Consider the following 20685-nt stretch of genomic DNA (forward strand, 5'->3'; position numbering starts at 1 on the left):
AGAGTACATGGCACAAACATGCAAAATCTCCTTGTGGTCACACACCAGCTGAACGTTAAGGGAGTGGAAGCCCTTGCGGTTGACAAAAATACCTGGATTGCGATGGGGTGCCCTAAGGGCCACATGTGTGCAGTCAACGACACCCTGCACCCTTGGAAAGTCTGCCAGATGAGCTAATCCAACCGCTCGCGCCATCACACTTGCATGATCCTTGGTGAAATGGATGTGATTGTGCGTGAGGGCAAAGAGGGCATCAGTTACCTACGTGATGCAAGTGTGTGCGGTCGCCTGGGAAATGCTGCTGATGTCTGCTGATGATCCCTAGAATGAGTCTGTGGCAAAAAAGTTGAGTGCGGTGGTGACTTTGATGGCCACTGGTAAGGAGTGTCCACCTGGTCCTCTGGGCAGCAGGTCTTGCTGTATCATTGCGCAGATGTCAGTCACTACCTCTCGCGAAAGTCGGAGCCGCCTTTGGCACTGCTGCTCAGTCATGTTGAGGTAGCTGACCCTGTGTCTGTAGACCCTGTTTGGGGGGTATCTCCTGTGCCGACGGGCTTCCAGGCGCTGGCCCCTTCTGGCCTGTGCTGCCTCATGTGAGCAACAGCCTGGCACTCCTGCTGCTGCTGCTGTTGCTGGTGCTGCTGCTGTTCCTGGTTCTGCTGCTGCCGCGGCTGGTGCTCGAGCTCCTCTAATGCCCAGAAGGGAAGGAAAAAAATGGCTCCCATGCTTCTGGCATATGCCTCCATTGAGGAAATGCTGAGTGAAGGTGGCGAGAGGGGTTTCCCAGGCATTCACACTGGAGATGTGTGTGAGGCTCCAACCTTCCACAGGTGTGGTTAAGCCTGGTAAAAGTTGCCCCAGGCCTGAGACAAAAAATCCTGCCACCTGCAAATGATGGCTGATCAAATCTCCTCTTTAATGGTTGACCTGCAACTGATAGTCAGCAAGCCAATAAGTGCTCCCGCCAGGTTTCACAGGCGTGATTCCCACCAGGTGTGTTTTATGTGGGAAAAGGGTTAAAAGTGCAAGGGACTGTTAACATGGCATTATAGAGGCCATTTATTGGTGATTAAGGGCCTTAAAGACCAGTCCCGCCTGTTGGATGCGGGACAGATTCGGGACCATCAGATACGCCTTAGTAAAAATGGCTCGGAGTCGGGTACCAGGTGGGGGGGGGGCCCACCCGCACGCCTCCAAGCCCGGCTCAGTTAAAATCGAGGCCTGTAGCTCCCGCGTTGGACTCATCAGTCACCTGAGAACTCATTTTTAATGTGGAAGCAAGTCATCCTCGGTTCCGAGGGACTGCCTAAGAAGAAGACAGTACTCTAACTGAGTTTTTATTCAGATTTTATACAGGCTCATCATCGTCTTTTGCATTTTGATAAAACAAAATTCCATCAGCCTGATTAACTTGAAGTGGTGTCTTTAATGTCTTGTGAACCTGTACTCACAAACAGGTCTGCTCTTCCACAGCACTGAGCCTATTTTCATTCTGAGTATATATACTGGTCTTATTTTTCAAACCAAAATTTTTGACCTCACACTTACTAATAGCTGATTTCCATCTGCCATGTTTTAGCACATTCTCCCATCTTATCAATATCCTTTTGCAGTTCCTTTGGTCCTCTAAGGAATTAACTGTACCTCCTATTTTGGTATCATCTGAAAATGTTGACACCATTCCCTCTAGACCTATATCTATATCATTGATATACACAATGAACTACAGTGGCCCCAGAACTCAACCCTATGGGACACCACTGCCCACTTCTAACCACTCTGGAAAAACTACCCTCAATTCCTACTCTCTGATTTCTCTCTTCTAACCAATTTTAATCCTGTTTGCTATCTTCCCTCTAATTCCATACCCCTTAATCCTCTCTAATGATCTCCCATGTGGTACCTTGTCAAAGGCTTTCCTAAAGTCCATGTACATTACATTACTGCATTACCTCCGTCTACTATATTTGTTGCCTCCTCAAAGAATCCTATGAGGTTTGTCAAGCATAATCATCCCTTTTAGAAGCCTGTGCTTTGCTACTTCTAACTATTTGCTCCTTACCAAGTTACAGGTAATTTCATCATTCTTTGAAGTTTAGTGCTGGGCATTGGTTTAGTTTTCCCTTCCTGTCATGTCACTTGTTAGGATGTGTCCATGGATAGGAGAGGATCAATATCTTCCTGTCACATGGTTTGTATTTCAATGGCACACTTGATGATAGTTTTAATTTCTGTTTATTGAGGAACCAAATGTCGATGTCCATAGTGCAAGGCACCATCGTGATTAAAAAGACTAAAAGAGAAAAGGTAAATCTGGAAGTATTGACCAACAAATATTATTATATTATCAGAATATGGGAATTACGGTGGTACAATTCTGTATACACGCTAGCAACAAAAATATTGAAACACGGAAATGTAAACCTGAGTGCCAAAACATAATGGCAGTCATGGAAAATGCAAAGCCAAAGAGCAAACTTGTTATCAGGAACCTACATAATAAAATTGGTGGCAAAAATAAAACATACAAGCCCATATGATAAAACATGAATAAAAAGCATTTATTTCTAACAGTCTATAAATGTATTTACATATATAAACCATATAGGTAGATCAATAAAACAACACATTTTCAAACAAGAGGGAAGGTCTGTGATAGGGTGGAAGGCAGGAGTGATTAAATGACAAAAGGTATGATAGTACAAAGCAAAAGGAGATGTTACTGGGACAAGTTAAGAAACAATAGATGGGTCTAGAAGAGGTGTAAATAGGAATGGCAGAATCATCAAAAGCTGTCATCTGAAAAAATAGGGGCAGAGGTTATGGTCTGAAATTGTTGAACTCGATATTGAGTCCAGAAGGCTGTAAAGTGCCTAATCAAAAGATGAGGTGCTGTTCCTCGAGCTTATGTTGAGCTTCGTTGAAACAGTGTAAGAGGCTGAGGACAGAGAGGTCTGAGTGGGAGTGGAGCGGAGAATTAAAGTGACAGGCGACCGGAAGCTCCGGTCCCGCTTACGGACTGAATGGAGGTGTTCCGCAAAGCGGTCACCAATCTGCGTTTGGTCTCCCCATTGTACAGGAGACCGCATTAAGAGCAGTGAATACAGTATACTAAATTGCAAGAAGTACAAGTAAATCGCTGTTTCACTTGGAAGGAGCATTTGGGGCCCTAGACAGTGGGAAGTGAGGTGGTAAAAGGGCAGGTGTTGCATCTCCTGCGCTTGTATGGGAAGGTGCCGTGGGAAGGGGATGGGGTGTTGGGTGTGATTGAGGAGTGGACCAGGGTGTCGCGGAGGGAGCGGTTCCTTTGGAATGCTGAAAGGGGAGGTGAGGGGAAGATGTGTTTGGTGGTGGCATCACGCTGGAAGTGGCAGAAATGACGGAGGATGATCCGTTGAATGTGAAGGCTGATGGGAAGGAAGGTGAGGACAAAGGAGATCCTATCATGGTTCTGGGAGGGAGGGGAAGGGGCGAGAGAAGAATTGTGGGAAATGGAACAGACACGGTTGAGGGCCGTGTCAACCACGGTAGATGAGAATCCTCAGTTGAGGAAGAAGGAAGATATATCGGAAGCACTAGCATGGAAGGTGACATCATCAGTTCCAGTCAGAACTGAGGTAAGGATTGAATTTAAGAATTTTGATTCTATCAAATATAACAAGTAATTTGAAATACATTTTAAGGTAGAAGTGAATGAACCAATACAAAGAATAAAAATTATATATAGCAAGATAGAAATAAATCCACTCAGTGATCACTTACATCTACTTACATTATTAAAAATTGTGGGGTTGCTTTTACCCCTACCTTCCTGGCGGATGCTAGGTGGGTGGACAAGTAAAATTGTCCAAGTTTTATTTATCTGCCCTGAAGCCACTGGGAACTGACCTATCGCAATTTTAGCCTGCTCAACTGAACAGGCAGCAAGGACACCTGCCAAATCCAATGGGGTCATTTTTTGCATATACACGTTAGGCCTCAATGACATCATTGGGATTTGACTGCAAATTTACTTGGTAGCTGGAGTAGAAAATGAATTGATTTTTCTGCCAGATCAACCCAACAAGCAAATGGATCGAAGACAGAAGAATCCCACCAGTGTAAGTTTTAAAACAATTTTTTTTACTTGACTTGTGGGGCCAGGAATGCTCCTCCAGACCCCAAAACGATAGCTTAGGCCTCCCCTGCTGGAACGGCTGGGAAGTCAGCCTATGGCGTTTAATTAGGCCTGGCCATCAAGATCAACCGGGCCTCAATCGACTGCAGGTGGGCGGGCAATTAACTCACCAGCACAGTTTCCTGCTGCCAGATAAAGTCCAGGCTGTCTCTGTTTGAATGGAGTACGAAATATCATTGCCTCCCTTCCTTGCCAGCAATCAGAACCAACTGCCTGTCTTTTCACAGTTCTTCTTACAGTAATGGATAGGCTTAGGAACTTCATATCTGGCTATTACATTTCTAATGGGCACACTTTGACTAACAATAACAAATATTTGATTCTTGCTGATCAACATGGAAGTAATTGGTACTTCCTGCTTACACAAAGGGTGACAATGCCGTCCTTTAGTACAGTAAACTTCCACTAACAAACGATACATAAAAATATTTATAAAACAAATTAGTAATACTAGAACCAATAAATATTGGAATATATTCTTGGCAAGCATTTATAACACCAATAATGGCATCAAAATTGTATCACTACTACTACTTTAAATGTATATTAAACATTTGGCCGCAAATTAATAATACCAGTAAAGCCATTTGGGAGCACAATCTGGAGGGAAAGCTTTATCATGTTAACTTCAAAAAAAGGAACATCAGACTGGCAATACAATACCTGAGTTCAAGATGCTGAAATTGGTATTGTTTGGAGACAGGCTGTTATTTCTCTGAAGCCTTCGATTGGATCGTTTCCCAGACCAGTTAATTGACAGGACCTCTGGTTTCACTGGACCCTGCCTATAAATAACAACAGATAGCAGTTAGTCTTCCTGCTGACTTTATCTCTAGTCTTTTTAAACACAGGAGTTAAAAGTAAGAAGTATCCCCAAGGACTATGATGCTATCCAGCTTCCCATTGTTCCTGTCAGATATAGTTGGCCAATTGCTCAGGAGAGCTGGGGTAGATTTGTATTTCTGTGGGCTTGCTCTCTATAGGAGACAAATCCTTTGGAAAGCTGCAGGAGCACAGGCTATGTTCACTTTGTACCAGCCAGTTAAATGCTAGAAAGTCATTCTTTGTTAGTGAAATAAATTGTTAGGAGGAAAATGCTTTGATGAAAGTTGATAAGTTAATTATTTCATGCAATTTTATTTGTATGTGCTAATTGCCATATTTATTTTTGTTTTGTTATCATTTTTGTTGTGCATTAAATTAAGTTTGAAGAATGATGACTCTTCAAGCAGCACAATGAGCTGTGGCACCGTGATGAACAATTCACCTATGTAGCTAGATGATTTATGCGATATGCTTTTCAGGTGACAGTTTCTAAATTTGTTTGAAGATGTGCAGGAATCATTTGATATCCTGTCCCAAATGACACTGAGAAGCAAGCTCTGTTTCACATTTCTCCATTGTGTGGTAATGACATGAAATTAATAAGACTAATAAGTTATTTACCAACAGAAAATTGTTATCTTTATCTAGTTTCTCTTCTTGCAGTTTCTCTTCTGTTAAGGCCACTACAAACTTCTTATGTGGCTCAAAAATGTAAAAGCATTTGAATAATTAAGGAAACATCTGGATCCCTGTAACATTCTGGCAAATCAATATGCCGACTGAACCTGTACCTATACCCAACAGGAGAGACAAGAGCTTTTCTCAAGTAATTGATCTGTTTTCCTCCCAACAATCACTTGTCACCTACAACAAGTGAAGCTGCTAGGGATTTTACCATTGCAATTTAAATCCAGTATTTACATATACACCAATCAACAGCATTTCATTCTGGTTGGTTTGTGAAAACTCCCAGGGGGAGAAATTCGGGAGTGCCCCGTTTGGGGAGCTAACTTTTGAAAGCTGGAAAAATTAGTGCCAGGCGCTAATGATTCCCAGCTTTCTGTAAATTTGGAGCGCTAAAGTGAGTGGGCAAACATTTGGTAGATGGAGTATAATGTGGGAAAGTGCGAGGTTATCCACTTTGGCAGGAAAAATAAAAAAGCAAATTATTATTTAAATGGAGAGAGATTACAAAATGCTACAGTTCAGAGGGACCTGGGGGTCCTCCTGCATGAAACACAAAAAGTTAGCATTCGGGTACAGCAATTAATGAAAAAGGCAAATGGAATGTTGGCCTTTTTTACAAGGGGGTTGGAGTATAAAAGCAGGGAAGTCCTGCTACAACTGTACAGGGTATTGGTGAGACCACACCTTGAGTACTGTGTACAGTTTTGGTCTCCTTATTTAAGGAAGGGTATACTTGCATTGGAGGCAGTTCAGAGACAATTCACTAGGTTAATTCCAGAGATGAGGGGGTTGACTTATGAGGATAGGTTGAGCAGGTTGGGCCTATACTCATTGGAATTTAGAAGAATGAGAGGTGATCTTATTGAAACATATAACATACTGAGGGGGCTCAACAAGGTAGATGCAGAGAGGATGTTTCCCCTCATGGAGAAAACTAGTACTCGGGGGCATAGTTTCAGAATAAAGGGTCGCCCTTTTAGAACTGAGATGAGGAGGAATTTCATCTCTCAGAGAGTCATACATCTGTGGAATTCTCTGCCCCAGAGAGCTGTGGAGGCTGGGTCATTAAATACATTTAAGGTGGAGGTAGACAGATTTTTGCAAGATAAGGGAGTGAAGGGTTATGGGGAGCGGGCAGAGAAGTGGCTTTGAGCCCAAGATCAGCCATGATCTTATTGAATGGCGGAGCAGGCTCAAGGGGCCAAGTGGCCTATTCCTGCTCCTATTTCTTATGTTCTTATGTTCTAAAGGACGCAGACAGGGCGGTAGTGGTGCAGCGCTGTACAATGTCCCATGCAGTGCTGCCGAAATCTGAGGCTCCTTCCCTCCCTTAATGGGAAGGGCCATTACTGCAGGCCCTGCATTGGGACCAGTTAGCTGGTCCCCAACTACAGCTGCGATCCGGCCCAATCAGCCTCATACACTCCAGCAGAGTGCCGGGCTAATCGATCGCAGCTGAAGGAAAATGGAAAAAGATTCAAATACTGCATTGCAACAATTTTACTACTTACCGCGCCAACATCCCTTTTAACTTGCGCACCCGAAGCGTCCAGCCTCCCAAACAATGCCTCCTGCAGCTGTCGGTGTTGTCGCCCGGCGATACTGCAGGGGGCAGAACTAAAGTTCGGGTCCGGGGTGCTACCGGGGCGATGTGCAGGAATAATGTCACGATCTCGAGGTGCAGGAGATTGTGGTGCCATGTGTTACCACCACCGCAAGCCTCTTGGCCAATTTAGCGGGAGTAGCTCATTTCATCGCACCCGGTCAGTGAGTCGTTAGCGCCCCATTATCGCCCCCCGGAGTTGATAACTGGAGGTGCTAAGGAGGCCAATTTCTAGCCCTTAATGTCTCAAAAAAATTATATTAAAAAGAGGAAAAAGCAATCAATTATGAAGTACAAATATGTTGAAAATTAACTAGACTGCATGGTTTTTAATGTAAAAAAAAATACTTTCCAGGGGAAGTTTCACTTGGACTCTCTAGGGTTGCATTACTAGTTTAAGGAAATTGGAAAGATGGTTAAAATTCTAAATTTACTACCTACACCCTGACTGGAATAAGATAGGGTTTAAATCCTTCACTCACTTGTTATTAGAAAATAACTTTTTTCTCACAGTAATTTATTATCTGCTGGTTGAAAGTATATATTTTAAAAGTAATTCATTCTCAAGAATGGCAATTACAAAGTAGTTTTCAATAAAATAGGCCAAAAATCCTTTTATTTTTAGGTGAAAAAAGCAATGCCCATGTTATTATAGGTTCCAAAATAGTGGGAAAGGCACCAAACACAGTGTTAAAAATCCAAAGTTTTGTGGTTGGGTTGGGGGCGGTGGGAGTAGCGGATGCATGTTTCCAGATCTCCTCCTAGAAAATAAAGCTTGTGTTTTCACTTTGTACACCCTTTTCGGCTTCCCTGTACTTACAATGAAGGAAAGTTGAGGATAATTACAGTTTAAGTTACAAGCCCGTGTTGTCCTGCAATTTTAGTGTAATTATTTGCTGTCACATGTCATGGCTTTTATTCAATTCTGTTTTTGAGCTGTCAAATGTTTTGGGACCATGTCAGCTTTTTTGAAGTTATTTGTCAGCTTTTGTTAGTTTTCTAGTTGATATATCATTTAATTCATTGAATGTAGTATGTAACATATAATTAATAACTTTGGAGGTTCACTGTATGACTGGTAAACACAAATGGTACCCATTGCATGAGTACAGCAAATAAATCTGTATTCTCAAAGGTTACTTCTAAGGTAGACTAAATGATTTTTCTTTAAATTTATTTCATTTTGATCATCATTTCCACCTTTTTCAGGGGCAACTGTTTCAGTCTCATGGTATGCTTATGCTTCTTTCTCTCGATGTAGTTCCTTTGACAGGATGTCAACCATATGGAGGGAGTCTGGAAGAATTACTGGAGTTTCAAGCCCAGCAGCATCAGGAACAACAACAACTTCTCACACCATGGCCCAGTAATTCCTCTCTGAACGCGTGAGTACGGTCGGTGTACTCACGCGTCTGGCCGGAGGAAATGCCGGCGTTCAGCATGCACAGCGCATGCGGAGAAAACTGGCATTTCCAGTCCTCTGAACGAAGGGGTTCAGAGGCACAGCGCGTGCGACTGCACAGGCAGCGCTTGCACAGTGAACTTCGTCGATTTCATTCATGGATTCAGTGAGGGTAAGTCCTTACAAGTTACACTTGAAAAAAGCATGTGTAAAGTTGCTCCAAGGCTGCGGAGGAAGATATATTTTATCGTGGAGCTTCTGAAAGGCAATATTTTTGTTTGGGAAAGGGAGGAAAGTTATTTTAAGAAATGCTGAGGTAAGTTTTAAAGTTTAAATTTTTTTTTTTAAACGGGTTTTCAGTACGGTAGGTAGAAGGAGCAATTGTGGCTGTGTGAATTGAATGTGAAAATGAGTGTTCTAAAATGAGTAATGTAACATTTCCAACACTTTTAAGAAAGAAACTTTTCATCAGTAATAAGTAATTATGTATGTATGTCCGCATATATTCCTTTACGTATATGTATGTATGTTTTATATTCCTTTACTTATGTGTATGAATGTATAATTTTAATTATGATTTTCCAATAAGTTACTTTCTCTGAAAGTCATAATTAAATACATACATTCATACACATAAGTAAAGGAATATATACATACACGCAAAGGAATATATACAGACATACATACATAATTACTTAAAAGAATATATTACTGATGAAAAGTTTCTTTCTTAAAAATGTTGGAGTCATTTTTACATTTAATAAACACAGCAAATTCAATTCACATAGCCACAATTGATCCCTCTACTTACAGTACTGAAAACCCGTTTTAAAAAACAAAAATAAACTTTAAAACTTACCTCAGCATTTCTTAAAATAACTTTCCTCCCTTTCCCAAACAAAAATATTGCCTTTCAGAAGCTCCACGATAAGAAATATCTTCCTCCGCAGCCTCTGGAGCAACTGTACTCATGCTTTTTTCATGTGTAAGTTGTAAGGACTTGACCTCACTGAAAGCATGAATGAAAGCGGCGAATTTTACTGCGCACGCGCTGCCTGTACAGTCGCACGCGTTCTGCCTCTGAACCCCTTCGTTCAGAGGACAGGAAATGCCGGTTTTCCCCGCATGCGCTGTGCATGCTGAAAACCGGCATTTCCTCCGGCCAGACGCGTAAGTACCCTGACCGTACTCACGCGTTTGGAAGGGAATTACTGGGCCAACATTTTACATGTCAATAAAATGAAAAATTTAACAATTGCACGATTTGCCCCCTCGCATCTGCGACTGAGGGTCCAAGGAGGTGCATTGCGCAAGAGGTCATCATCGTACGTATCCTCACACTGTTCCCTTTCGGGAACTGTATGAAGTGGTGGAAGGATTTCTGGCCACGTTAACACTCCTTCCGTGACCATAACCATCTTCATACCAGCCATTAGGGTGGTTAGTCCTATGGCGTGAGGGTTTTACAGGCTCCCACAACCCATCTGAGGGGGGGGGGCCACCCACACCCGCGGACGCAAGTATCCCGCTGGATGTCCACCCAGAATTTATAGTTGGAGCTCCGACTCCACTTGCCGGGACTGTCTGGAGCGGGGTTCGAAACCCCACTCCTTCTGGCCCAGCGGCGGGGATGCTTACCGCTACGCAAAAGGCCCACTCCGCGCAAAAGGTGACACCCATACGTTTCCTGCGCCTTTTCCCTCCCCGTGACTGGAGCCCTATGCTGCCACTTGAAAGACCAAGCTATCATCTGTCCTTTTTGCGGCGCCTTTGACTTCTCATTACCAATGATGAGCAGGCGCTGCGCCTCCACCTCGTTGAGGAGATTGCTGAGGTCATCATCAGTTCAATTGTGAGTTCTTTTAATGCCGTGAATTGTGCTCATTCCAGCCATTTCACGTTGCTAAACAGATTGGGCCTTTGGCGTAGCGGTAGGATCCCCGCCGTTGGGCCAGACGGGGTAGGGTTTCGAACCCCGCTCCAGACAGTCCCGGCAAGTGGAGTCGGAGCTCCGGCTCTAAATTCTGGGTTGACATCCAGTGGGATATTTGCGTCCGTGGGTGTGGGTGGCCTCCCCTCCTTGTATAGCTTGTGGGAGCCTGTAAAACCCTCCCGCCATAGGACTATCCACCCTAATGGCTGGTTCAAAGATGGTTACGGTCACGGAATGAGCGTTAATCACGGCCATAAATCCTTCCACCACTTCATACAGTTCCCCAAAGGGAACAGTGTGAAGACACGTATGACGACGACATTGCTAAATAAATAAATGGAATTTAAAAAAATTCTTTTAGGGCTTTTAAAAGTCTTTAAATTGTTTTAATTCTGTTTAAAACTACTTCAGATTCTTCAAAATAATGTAAACGTTTTTAAAAGTTTATAAAAGTTACCAAAAGCTTCATAAAAGTACCAAAAAACTATTTAAAATGCTGCTTTGCATGTAAAAATGCTTAGCAGCTTGTGAGAAACATTGGGGGCGTGTCCTATTAAACTGAGACCTCAAGGGGCGTGTCTCAGTTGCACTGCGCGCTGCAGGCTTCGCACTGGCTGCACTCCTGGGCGGCGTGACGTGAGATGCTGCCCGGGATTCTTCAGTTTAAAACAGCAATTCCAGGCGTCCCTGGAGGTGAATGGCAGGCGCGTCGGGTAAGTGCAGATCGGCGGCTTGCACGCGCGGCAAGCCACCGACCCGAATTACTGCCCCCATAACTGATAAACAGCAGGAGCAAGCCTGTTCACTGATAAGAACAAAGGAACATAAGAAATAGGAACAGTAGTAGGCCATATGGCCCTTCGAGTCTACTCTTCCATTCAATAAGATCATGGCTGATCTTTGACCTCAACTCCACTTTCCCGCCCAATCCCCAAATCCCCTGATTCCCCTAGAGTCCAAAAATCTCTCTATCAGCCTTGAATATACTCAACGACACAGCTTCCACAGCCCTTTGGATTAGAGAATTCCAAAGATTCACAACCCTCTGAGTGAAGAAATTCCTCCTCATCTCAGTTTTAAATGATATTGTTCAATTGCATAGGTCTGCAAGCTGCTGGCCTTCAGCATTCTCTCGCTGATGTAAGGCAAAGGCCTCAGTACCATTTCAGTTGGTACTTGTAGTTTGAGGAACAAGGACATCTCTGTAACATCTTAGTGATCCTCTACGTCCCTGAAGAAGGAAGAGCCTAGAGAGTAGGTCCCCGTCCTCTTAGATATTTTTCTGAATTCTGAATTCTAATTGTCAACCTCTGGCTTCCTTAGCACAGTTGAAAACACAATCAGCTATCTTTAGTTTTCAAAAGGGGAGTAAGTTTGCCAAATGGCATCCCATAATTGGGGTGATGGTGATTTTACTTGCCATTGGGTTTCCTAACCAATGGTTTCATTTAGTTTCCCGCCCGGCCGCAGAAATATGACAGTTTGCGCTTTTAACCGCTGAGTGTCATTAATATGCTGCCATTCCACTTCCCACCTGGAATGGGCAGGAAGCGGCTGACATCTTCTGGAAAATTGGACAGCTCTTGGCCACCTGCCATCAGTCAAGTAAGTGCAAAGAAGGGGTTTCAGAGTGGGGAGAGGAGTTCAGGGCGGGGGGGGCCTAAACCTTCCTTATTAGGCCCGGAGGAGCACTCCTGCTCCTCGTGGCCACACAAAGAAGAGCAGAAAAACTTAACAGGAGGGCCTCTTCAGTTTCCTCTGCCTGACAGGAAAGCCGTAACAGATTCCTCACTCAGGCCGAAGTTAAAATTGCTGTCAGAGCCCAATTATGTCATCGGATCCCGATTAGCATGCGTGAACCAGGACCCCACCAACTTTAGGTGGGCAGCTTCCATTAAAATCAGAAATGGCGGGATCCAGGCAGCTATCCAGTGAGTAAATAACCTGGGCCATTTCCTTTCATAAACTTGACTCTTTTTCTTCAAAATCCTGAAATGTGCCAGGAAAGTTAGAAAAGAAACATACACAGAAATCTGGAATTCTCTGTCACAACCCATTGTTGAAGCAGGTATTAGATAGTGTTTTGAAAAATTGAATAATAAATGCTATGGGGAGGGAGTAGAGTGTGGTTAGATTAGATGGCTCATGTGGAGAAAAACACTGGCGCAGATTTTATGGGTGGAATGGCCTATTTCAGTGTTGTAATATTCTATAATCCTATGATCTTTTATTGTTTTATTACACAAGGTTGGAGATATTTTCATTGTACTACAATGTGAGAACTAAAGTGAAGTGAAGAGAGAAATTACATTTATCTGCAATTAGATATCATGTAATGAGCCTGCAGTCATTCCACAACCTGTTTCAAAGGTCACTCATATAATACATAGAACACCATCAATGTAAGAATAAGAAAGGATAATGAAGTCAAAAGGTTACTGGACTGGAAAAGGCAAAGTTTTACTGAGATAAAATGGGATCTAGCCCAAATTAACTGGGTAGAAAGTTAACAAACTGGTTGACAAATCAGCAGTGAGAAATCTTCAAATATGAGATACATAGAGTACAAAATAAATATATTTGTATAAGGCGAAAAGGGGTTACATCAAAGTTAGAGATGTGCGGATAAATAGAGAAAATAAACGAAACTGGAAAATATTAGCAGAACTCAAGGTGGATAAATATCCAGACCATGATGACATGCACCCTAGACTGTTGAAAGATGTTGCAGAGGAGATAGCAGAGGCACTGGCCACAATTTTTCAATCCTTCTTCAATATACAAATTGTGCCATGTAACTGGAGAGTTGTCAATGTAATAGCCTTGTTCAAAAAAGGAGAGAAGGATAAACCTGGTCACTTTAGACCAGTTAGTCTAATATCAGTTGTGGATGATCTCTGATGTGTAAAATTATTTTATAACAACATTTTGTATGAGGATAGCTCCAATATGATATTTTGCACCCCATGAGATGCTTGCATTCTGGGCTTTAATAGGAACTTCCTATTCTGAATTGTGTAATTTTCCTGTGAATTTTCTCTAACAGCTACACTTTATTGAGTTGATTAGTGATAAGGAAACTTTAAAAGATATCAGATTTCTCTTCATTTCCAGCCACAGCCTCAATATTAGCCTCAATTTTGAGAAGAACCAGAGCTCCGTAAAGATGGATGGAAATGCCATTAAAGTGCATCTTTCAAGGAACTCTTATTTGTCAAGTGCTGCTGGAGATAACACTTTTATGCTTCGATGACTTCAAGACAATGAATGTCATTATTTCAACAACAGCAATAAAGTGGCGTGTAGAAGTAGTAAACAGGAAAAATGCTAGTCCTAACTGAGAAACAAGATAGCATAACAGACTGATAGTGAAGGGTTTGTAATCCTAGATGCTTGATGCGATTCCAAGATTTCAAGATTCAATTGCATAAATCTAGGGTTTCCAGGTAGGGGTTTGCATTGATATTTATAATTACCTTCAAACTATAAGGTATCTCACCACCTGCTCCTTTATTTTTTATAAGCTTCTTGTTTCATTATCAGTCAGAAGTGCCACAGCAATCTAAAATACCAAGTCAGTGCAATCTAACAAGTGACCCAGTTGACCCAGTTGCTCCAATTAGCTGTCTTATTTGATTATTTTGATTTGATTGTTATTTTATCTGTGCCTCACTCCATTTTCCCTAATCCACAATATGACTCTTCTGCTTCTCTCTTTCTGTCCCAGTTTCTTTCTTTCTCACTCACCTCACCTGTGCCTCTCTTGCGCTATTCTTATATCCAGCCACCAAAATCCTCTTCACCTTCTAATTTGGAACAGTACAGGCAGAAAACTTTATTCTTACTGTTAGGCCTCTTCTGTAATCCTGAAATTCTTGAATTTTTGGACATTACAATGGTTCTTCCAATTCTTATTTTTGTCTTCATTTGTGCCTTATTGTAGCACTCCTCTGCAGCATTGGTGGTTCTATGAATAGGTGTCTTAAGCTATTGGAGTAGTGGGTATCCCATGTCACCCAACAGTCATCCTGCCCCTTGCCCCTGTTGAAATAGAGTACAGACACTGGACTGTTGAAGTATAAAAGCTCTTAGCATGTTATGATTTCATAAGCAAGAAGTTATGCTTGTCATCGCAAATGAGCTAGACATTTAGGGAATGAAAGTCCTTGTGGTTCATATAAAGATGAGGGTTTACATTTGGGCTGCACAATGCCACATGGATGCCATCAATATGCCCACAACCCTGAGGAATCTGGCAATTCTAAAACATTTGATTGCCCTCTCGGTCATCTGTCTGGGAGAAGTGCTGAATTGTATACATTGAGTTGTCCTAGCAAAAAAGGCACTGATGACTTGCCTTACTGAGGAGTGCACAGCAAATTGGCTAATCTGGCAAAAGTCCCCTGTGGTTCCCTGCAATGAGCCTGAGGCATAAAGGTTAAGAGCTGTGGTCACCTTCTCTGCCACATTGAGAGCTGTGTGTGTTGTGGTCCTTGGTTACAGATCTGGCTGCAGCAATGAACAGAACCTGACCAAAATGTCATGACTGAAGTGCGGCCTCCTGAGACCGAGCTCCTGTGAAAGATCTAGGAAAGTACACTGAGTCTATACATCCTGCTCGTGGGTAGTGCTGGGATGGCCTGGTTCTCCTCTGGCTTCCCTTACAGCCTCCATCTGCCCCACTTACCCCAGCGTATACACCATGTAAAAGTGGGAAGTTCATTGTGCAGCCCTCAGATCCAAGCTCAGTAATTGAAATAGAATTCTTTCCAAGGTATGAGAATGTATGAGAAAACTTCCTGACTATAACAGTGAATTTATTTTCCCAATACCTGCAATGTGTCTGAAGAAGGCAGCTAAGAGTCAATCAGTAAAAGTGACCATGACGCTGTCAGAGTCATAAAAACCCAACTGGTTCACTAATGCCCTTTAGTTGCTGTCCTTACCCTGTCTGGCCTATATGTGACTCCAGTCCCACACCTCTTAACTGCCCATTGAAGTGGCTTAGAATGGATCACTCAGCTGTGACCTAAACACCGAATCAGAACACAACAAACGGACACTGAGCTCAGTCAACCAAAGTCATCCTCACAAACATCTGGGGAATGACAGAACAGACCCACAACAGGTGGGGATACAGTGGTATACAGTCAGGGAGAGTGACCCTGGGAATCTTCAGCATTGACTCCAGACCCCCTGAAGTCTCAAGGCTTTAGGTCAAACATGGGCAAGGAAACCTCCTGCTGATTACCACCTACTGCCCTCCCTCAGCTGATGAATCAGTACTCCTCCATGTTGAAAACCACTTGGAAGAAGCACTGAGGGTAGCAAGGGCACAGAATGTACTCTGGGTGGGGGACTGTCATGTCCATCACCAAGAGTGGCTCAGTACTACTACCACTGACCAAACTAGAAGAGTCCTAAAAGATATAGCTGCCAGACTGGGCTTGTGGCAGATTGTGAGAATAGCAACACGAGGGAATAACCTACTTGACCTCATCCTCATCAATTTACCTGTCGCAGATGCATCTATTCATGAAAGCATTGGTAAGAGTGACCACTGGACAGTCCTTGTGGAGACCAAGTCCTGTCTACACACAGAGGACACCCTCCATCATGTGGCACTACCACCATGTTAAATAGGATAGATCAAGAACAGGTTTAGCAGCTCAAAACTGGGCATCCACAAGAAATTGTGAGCCATCATCATCAGCAGAATTGTATACCACCACAATATGTAATCTCATGACCTGGCATATCCCTCATTTCTTCATCACCATTAAGTCAGATGACCAACCCTGGTTCAATGAGGAATGTAGAAGAACATGTCAGGAGCAGCACCAGGCATACCTGGAAATAAGGGGCTAGAAATTTGTCTTTGCAACGTCACGATGTAGCGCCATGAAATGCCACTAAAACACCAGCCATCACTCTTTCGCCAGCTGGTGGCGGGTTTCACGGCGGCCGCCGTTTTCATCCCTCCTTTTGCGCTGCCGGTAACTGACAGCGCCCTGGAGAAAAAAATGGCGGTGTGATGATGTCAATCAGCGTGCAACGCCAACTTAACATCACCAGTCCGAACTTTCACCCTAGCGCTGAATTCAGTGCTGGGTCCTAAGTATGCCAGGTAAACCCTGTGTGCAAGCAGGCTGACAGTGGCGATGTCAGCACCTCTTAAACGGACACACACATCATTCAGGTAAGTTTGGATTTAAGCTTTTGTACTTTAAATTTTTTTTATTGAAGGAGTGGCTTGCTGCAATAAATGTTAAAAGTTTTTTTAAGTGTGTAGGGAGTTCTGCTGGATGCTTGCAAGGCCTTGGATGGTAAAGGAAGGCTGCGAATACTCAATAGGTCAGGCAACATCCATGGAGAGAGAAACAGAGTTCACATCTCAAGTCGAGATGCTGCCTGAGCTGCTGAGTATTTCCAGCATGTTATGCTGGCATTTCAGATTTACACCATCCGTTCACAGAGGCAACAGCAAGACGCAGAAGAGGAAGAAGCAGAAAAGGAGGAAGCGGAAAAGGAGGAAGCCGAAGAGGAGGAAGCAGAAGAGGAGGAAAGAGAAGGAAGGATGCATCCTAGACAGCCCCTTCGTGGCCGGGATATCCATGATGGAATCATCCACCTGCAGTACCAATGACCACATCCCCCATTCCCCTTTCAACATTAGTCCCACACCATACGTGCTAGTGAGTATAGGAATAGGAAGATAGAACAGATGAATGCGTGGCTAAAGGGATGGTGCAGGAGGGAGGGCTTTAGTTTCCTGGATCACTGGGTCTGCTTCTGGGAAAGGTGGGACTTGTACAAGTCGGACGGTTTACACCTGAACCAGAGGGGGACCAATATCCTTGCGGGGAGGTTTGCTAGCACTGTTGGGGGGGGGTTTAAACTAACTTGGCAGGGGGATGGGATACAGAGTGGAGCTATAGTAGGGGGTGATTTACAGCCAAATACGGAGGAAAAAACAAGTCAGCTGGGAAGGCAGAGCAAATATGTGAAGGCAAAAGGGAATATGGCAAGGCTGGAAGGCATTTATTTTAATGCAAGGAGTCTTGCAAATAAGGTGGATGAACTGAAGGGCCTAGGAATTGGGTTTTGGTCTTGCCAGGGCTGTAGCGCCAGAAAGTTTGCGCCAGCGGTAATGCGGCAGCGCGCGACAAAAATTCGGGTGCGCCGGGCCCAGACGGCGGCGGGCACTAAAACCCTCCTTTAGCGCCTCAAAACGGGCGATAACTTGGGTTTCCCGGCGCTAATCCCCCGCTGCGGCACCCGATGCGGTGCGGCAGGCAGGGGAACTGCAGGCCTCCTCCTCCTGTTAAGGAGGAGCTGCCTGCTGCCGACAACTGTCCGGCGGATTGACCCGACATCTGAGCCCGGCACCTCGGGGAAGTGCCGGGCTCGCATCAGACACTGATCAGGGCCGCGGGGGGGGAATGCAGGAGTCCGGGAAGGGAGGTGCGGGCAGGCGGCCGCCGGGAACGCGGCCGGCCGCCGCTCCACCTTTATGCGCCGGCGCACACTGGGGGAAGACTCTGTTGCCAGAGTCTTAGTTGCGCCTGCCACGGGCGAGGCGGGCGCAACTGAATTTCGGCTTGGGGCCGGGTTACCACGGCAACCGGGACGCTGCGCACACCGATGACGTCATCGGTGCCGGCGCAGCGCTACCGGTGCAACGCCGATTTAGGGCCCCAGGGAATTTCTCAACTGGCCATAACTCCGGCGCTAGGCCCTCTAGCGCCTCAAATGCGGCGCTAAGCCTACCGAATTTCTAGGCCAAGTTGTTGTTGAACACATGGGAGGACGATATTGTTGCTATCACGGAGACATGGTTGAGGGAGGGTCAGGACTGGCAGCTCAATATTCTGGGGTATAGAATCTTCAGGCGAGACAGAGGGGGGTGTAAAAGGGGAGTGGGTGTTGCAATATTAATTAAGGAGTCAATTACTGCTGTAAGGAGGGATGATATATTAGAGGGTTCCTCTAATGAGGCCATATGGGTAGAACATAAAAACAAAAAGGGGGCAAGCACTTTGCTGGGAGTGTACTATAGGCCCCCAAACAGTCAGGGGGAGATAGAGGAACAGATATGTAGGCAAATCTCAGAGAAGTGCGAAAATAATAGGGTATTAATAGTGGGGGATTTCAACTTCCCCAATATTAATTGGGATAGTCAGAGTGTGAAAGGCTTAGAGGGTGCAGAATTCTTAAAGTGCATCCAGGAGAGCTTTTTGAGCCAACATGTAGAAAGTCCTACAAGAGAGGGGGCGGTACTGGACCTAATTCTAGGGAATGTAGCCGGGCAAGTGGTGGAAGTGTCAGTAGGAGAGCATTTTGGCGACAGTGACAATAAGTCGGTGAGATTTAAGGTGGTCATGGAAAAAGACAAAGACGGCCCGGAAATAAGGGTTCTAAATTGGGGGAAGGCCGATTTTAATATGATAAGGCAGGATCTGGCCAAAGTGGACTGGGAGCAGCTACTTATAGGAAAATCCACATCAAAGCAGTGGGAGACTTTCAGAAGGGAAATAGAGAGAGTACAACGCCAACATGTTCCCGTAAAGGTCAAGGGTGGGACCAACAAGCAAAGGGAACCTTGGATGACAAGGGATATACAAAAATGCATTAGGAACAAAAGGGGGGCTTTTGGCAGTTACAAAAGACTAAAGACGGAGGAAGCCCTAGAGGAGTATAAAAAGTGCAGGGGCATACTTAAAAAAGAAATTAGGAGAGCGAGGAGGGGCCATGAAATAACACTGGCGAGCAAAATAAAGGAAAATCCTAAGATGTTTTATAAGTATATTAAGGGCAAGAGGATAACCAGGGAAAGGGTAGGGCCCATTAGGGACCAAAGTGGCAATCTGTGTGCAGAGCCAGATGATGTAGGCGGGGTTTTAAATGAATTTTTTGCATCTGTGTTCACTATGGAGAAAGACGATGTAGACATAGAAATCGGGCAAGGGGACTGTGATATACTTGAACATATTAGCATCGAGAGGAAGGAGGTACTAGCGGTTTTAGCAGGCCAAAAAGTGGATAAATCCCCAGGCCCGGACGAGATGTATCCCAGGCTGCTGTGTGAGGCAAAGGAGGAGATTGCAGGGGCTCTGACACAAATTTTCAGAACCTCTCTGGCCACAGGGGATGTACCAGAGGACTGGAGAACAGCTAACGTAGTACCATTATTCAAGAAGGGTAGCAGGGATAAACCAGGGAATTACAGGCCAGTGAGCCTAACATCTGTGGTAGGGAAATTATTGGAAAAGATTCCGGGGTACGAAATTAGTCTCCACTTGGAGAGGCAAGGATTGATCGGGGATAGTCAGCATGGCTTTGTCAAGGGTAAATCATGTCTGACCAATCTGATTGAATTTTTCGAGGGGGTGACTAGGTGTGTGGATGAGGGAAATGCTGTGGATGTGGTATACATGGACTTCAGTAAGGCTTTTGACAAAGTCCCGCATAGGAGACTGGTCAAGAAGGTAAGAGCCCATGGGATCCAGGGTGCCTTGGCACGTTGGATCCTAAACTGGCTGAGTGGCAGGAGGCAGAGGGTGATGGTCGAAGGTTGCTTTTGTGACTGGAAGCCTGTGTCCAGTGGGGTACCTCAGGGATCGGTGCTGGGTCCCTTGCTGTTTGTGATTTACATAAATGATTTGGATGAGAATGTAAAAGGTATGATCAGTAAGTTCGCAGACGACACGAAAATTGGTGGGGTGGTAAATTGCGAGGAGGAAAGCCTCAGGCTACAGGACGATATAAACGGGTTGGTCAGATGGGCGGAAAAGTGGCAAATGGAATTTAACCCTGAAAAGTGCGAGGTGATGCATTTTGGACGGACAAATAAGGCAAGGGAATACACAATGAGTGGTAGGACCCTCGGAAGTACAGAGGGTCAGAGGGACCTTGGTGTACATGTACATAGACCCCTGAAGGCAGCGGAACAGGTAGATAAGGTGGTTAAAAAGGCATATGGGATACTTGCCTTCATTAGCCGAGGCATAGAATATAAGAGCAGGGAGGTTATGATGGAGTTGTACAAAACGCTGGTA

General features: G+C 44.4%; 1 protein-coding gene across 1 annotated transcript in view; it reads right to left on the minus strand.

Annotated features, from left to right (window-relative positions):
* Positions 1–20685, minus strand: part of necab1 (N-terminal EF-hand calcium binding protein 1) — a 438822-nt gene that overhangs the window by 111805 nt on the left and 306332 nt on the right. The window contains exon 7 of the mRNA XM_085992697.1: positions 4841–4962. Coding sequence (XP_085848823.1) covers positions 4841–4962 — 122 coding nt within the window. The remainder of the gene's footprint in view (positions 1–4840; positions 4963–20685) is intronic.

The sequence above is a fragment of the Somniosus microcephalus genome, chromosome 7 (assembly GCF_052327205.1).
Source record: "Somniosus microcephalus isolate GS21.2 chromosome 7, FLI_Smic_1.0, whole genome shotgun sequence".
Lineage (NCBI taxonomy): Eukaryota > Metazoa > Chordata > Chondrichthyes > Squaliformes > Somniosidae > Somniosus > Somniosus microcephalus.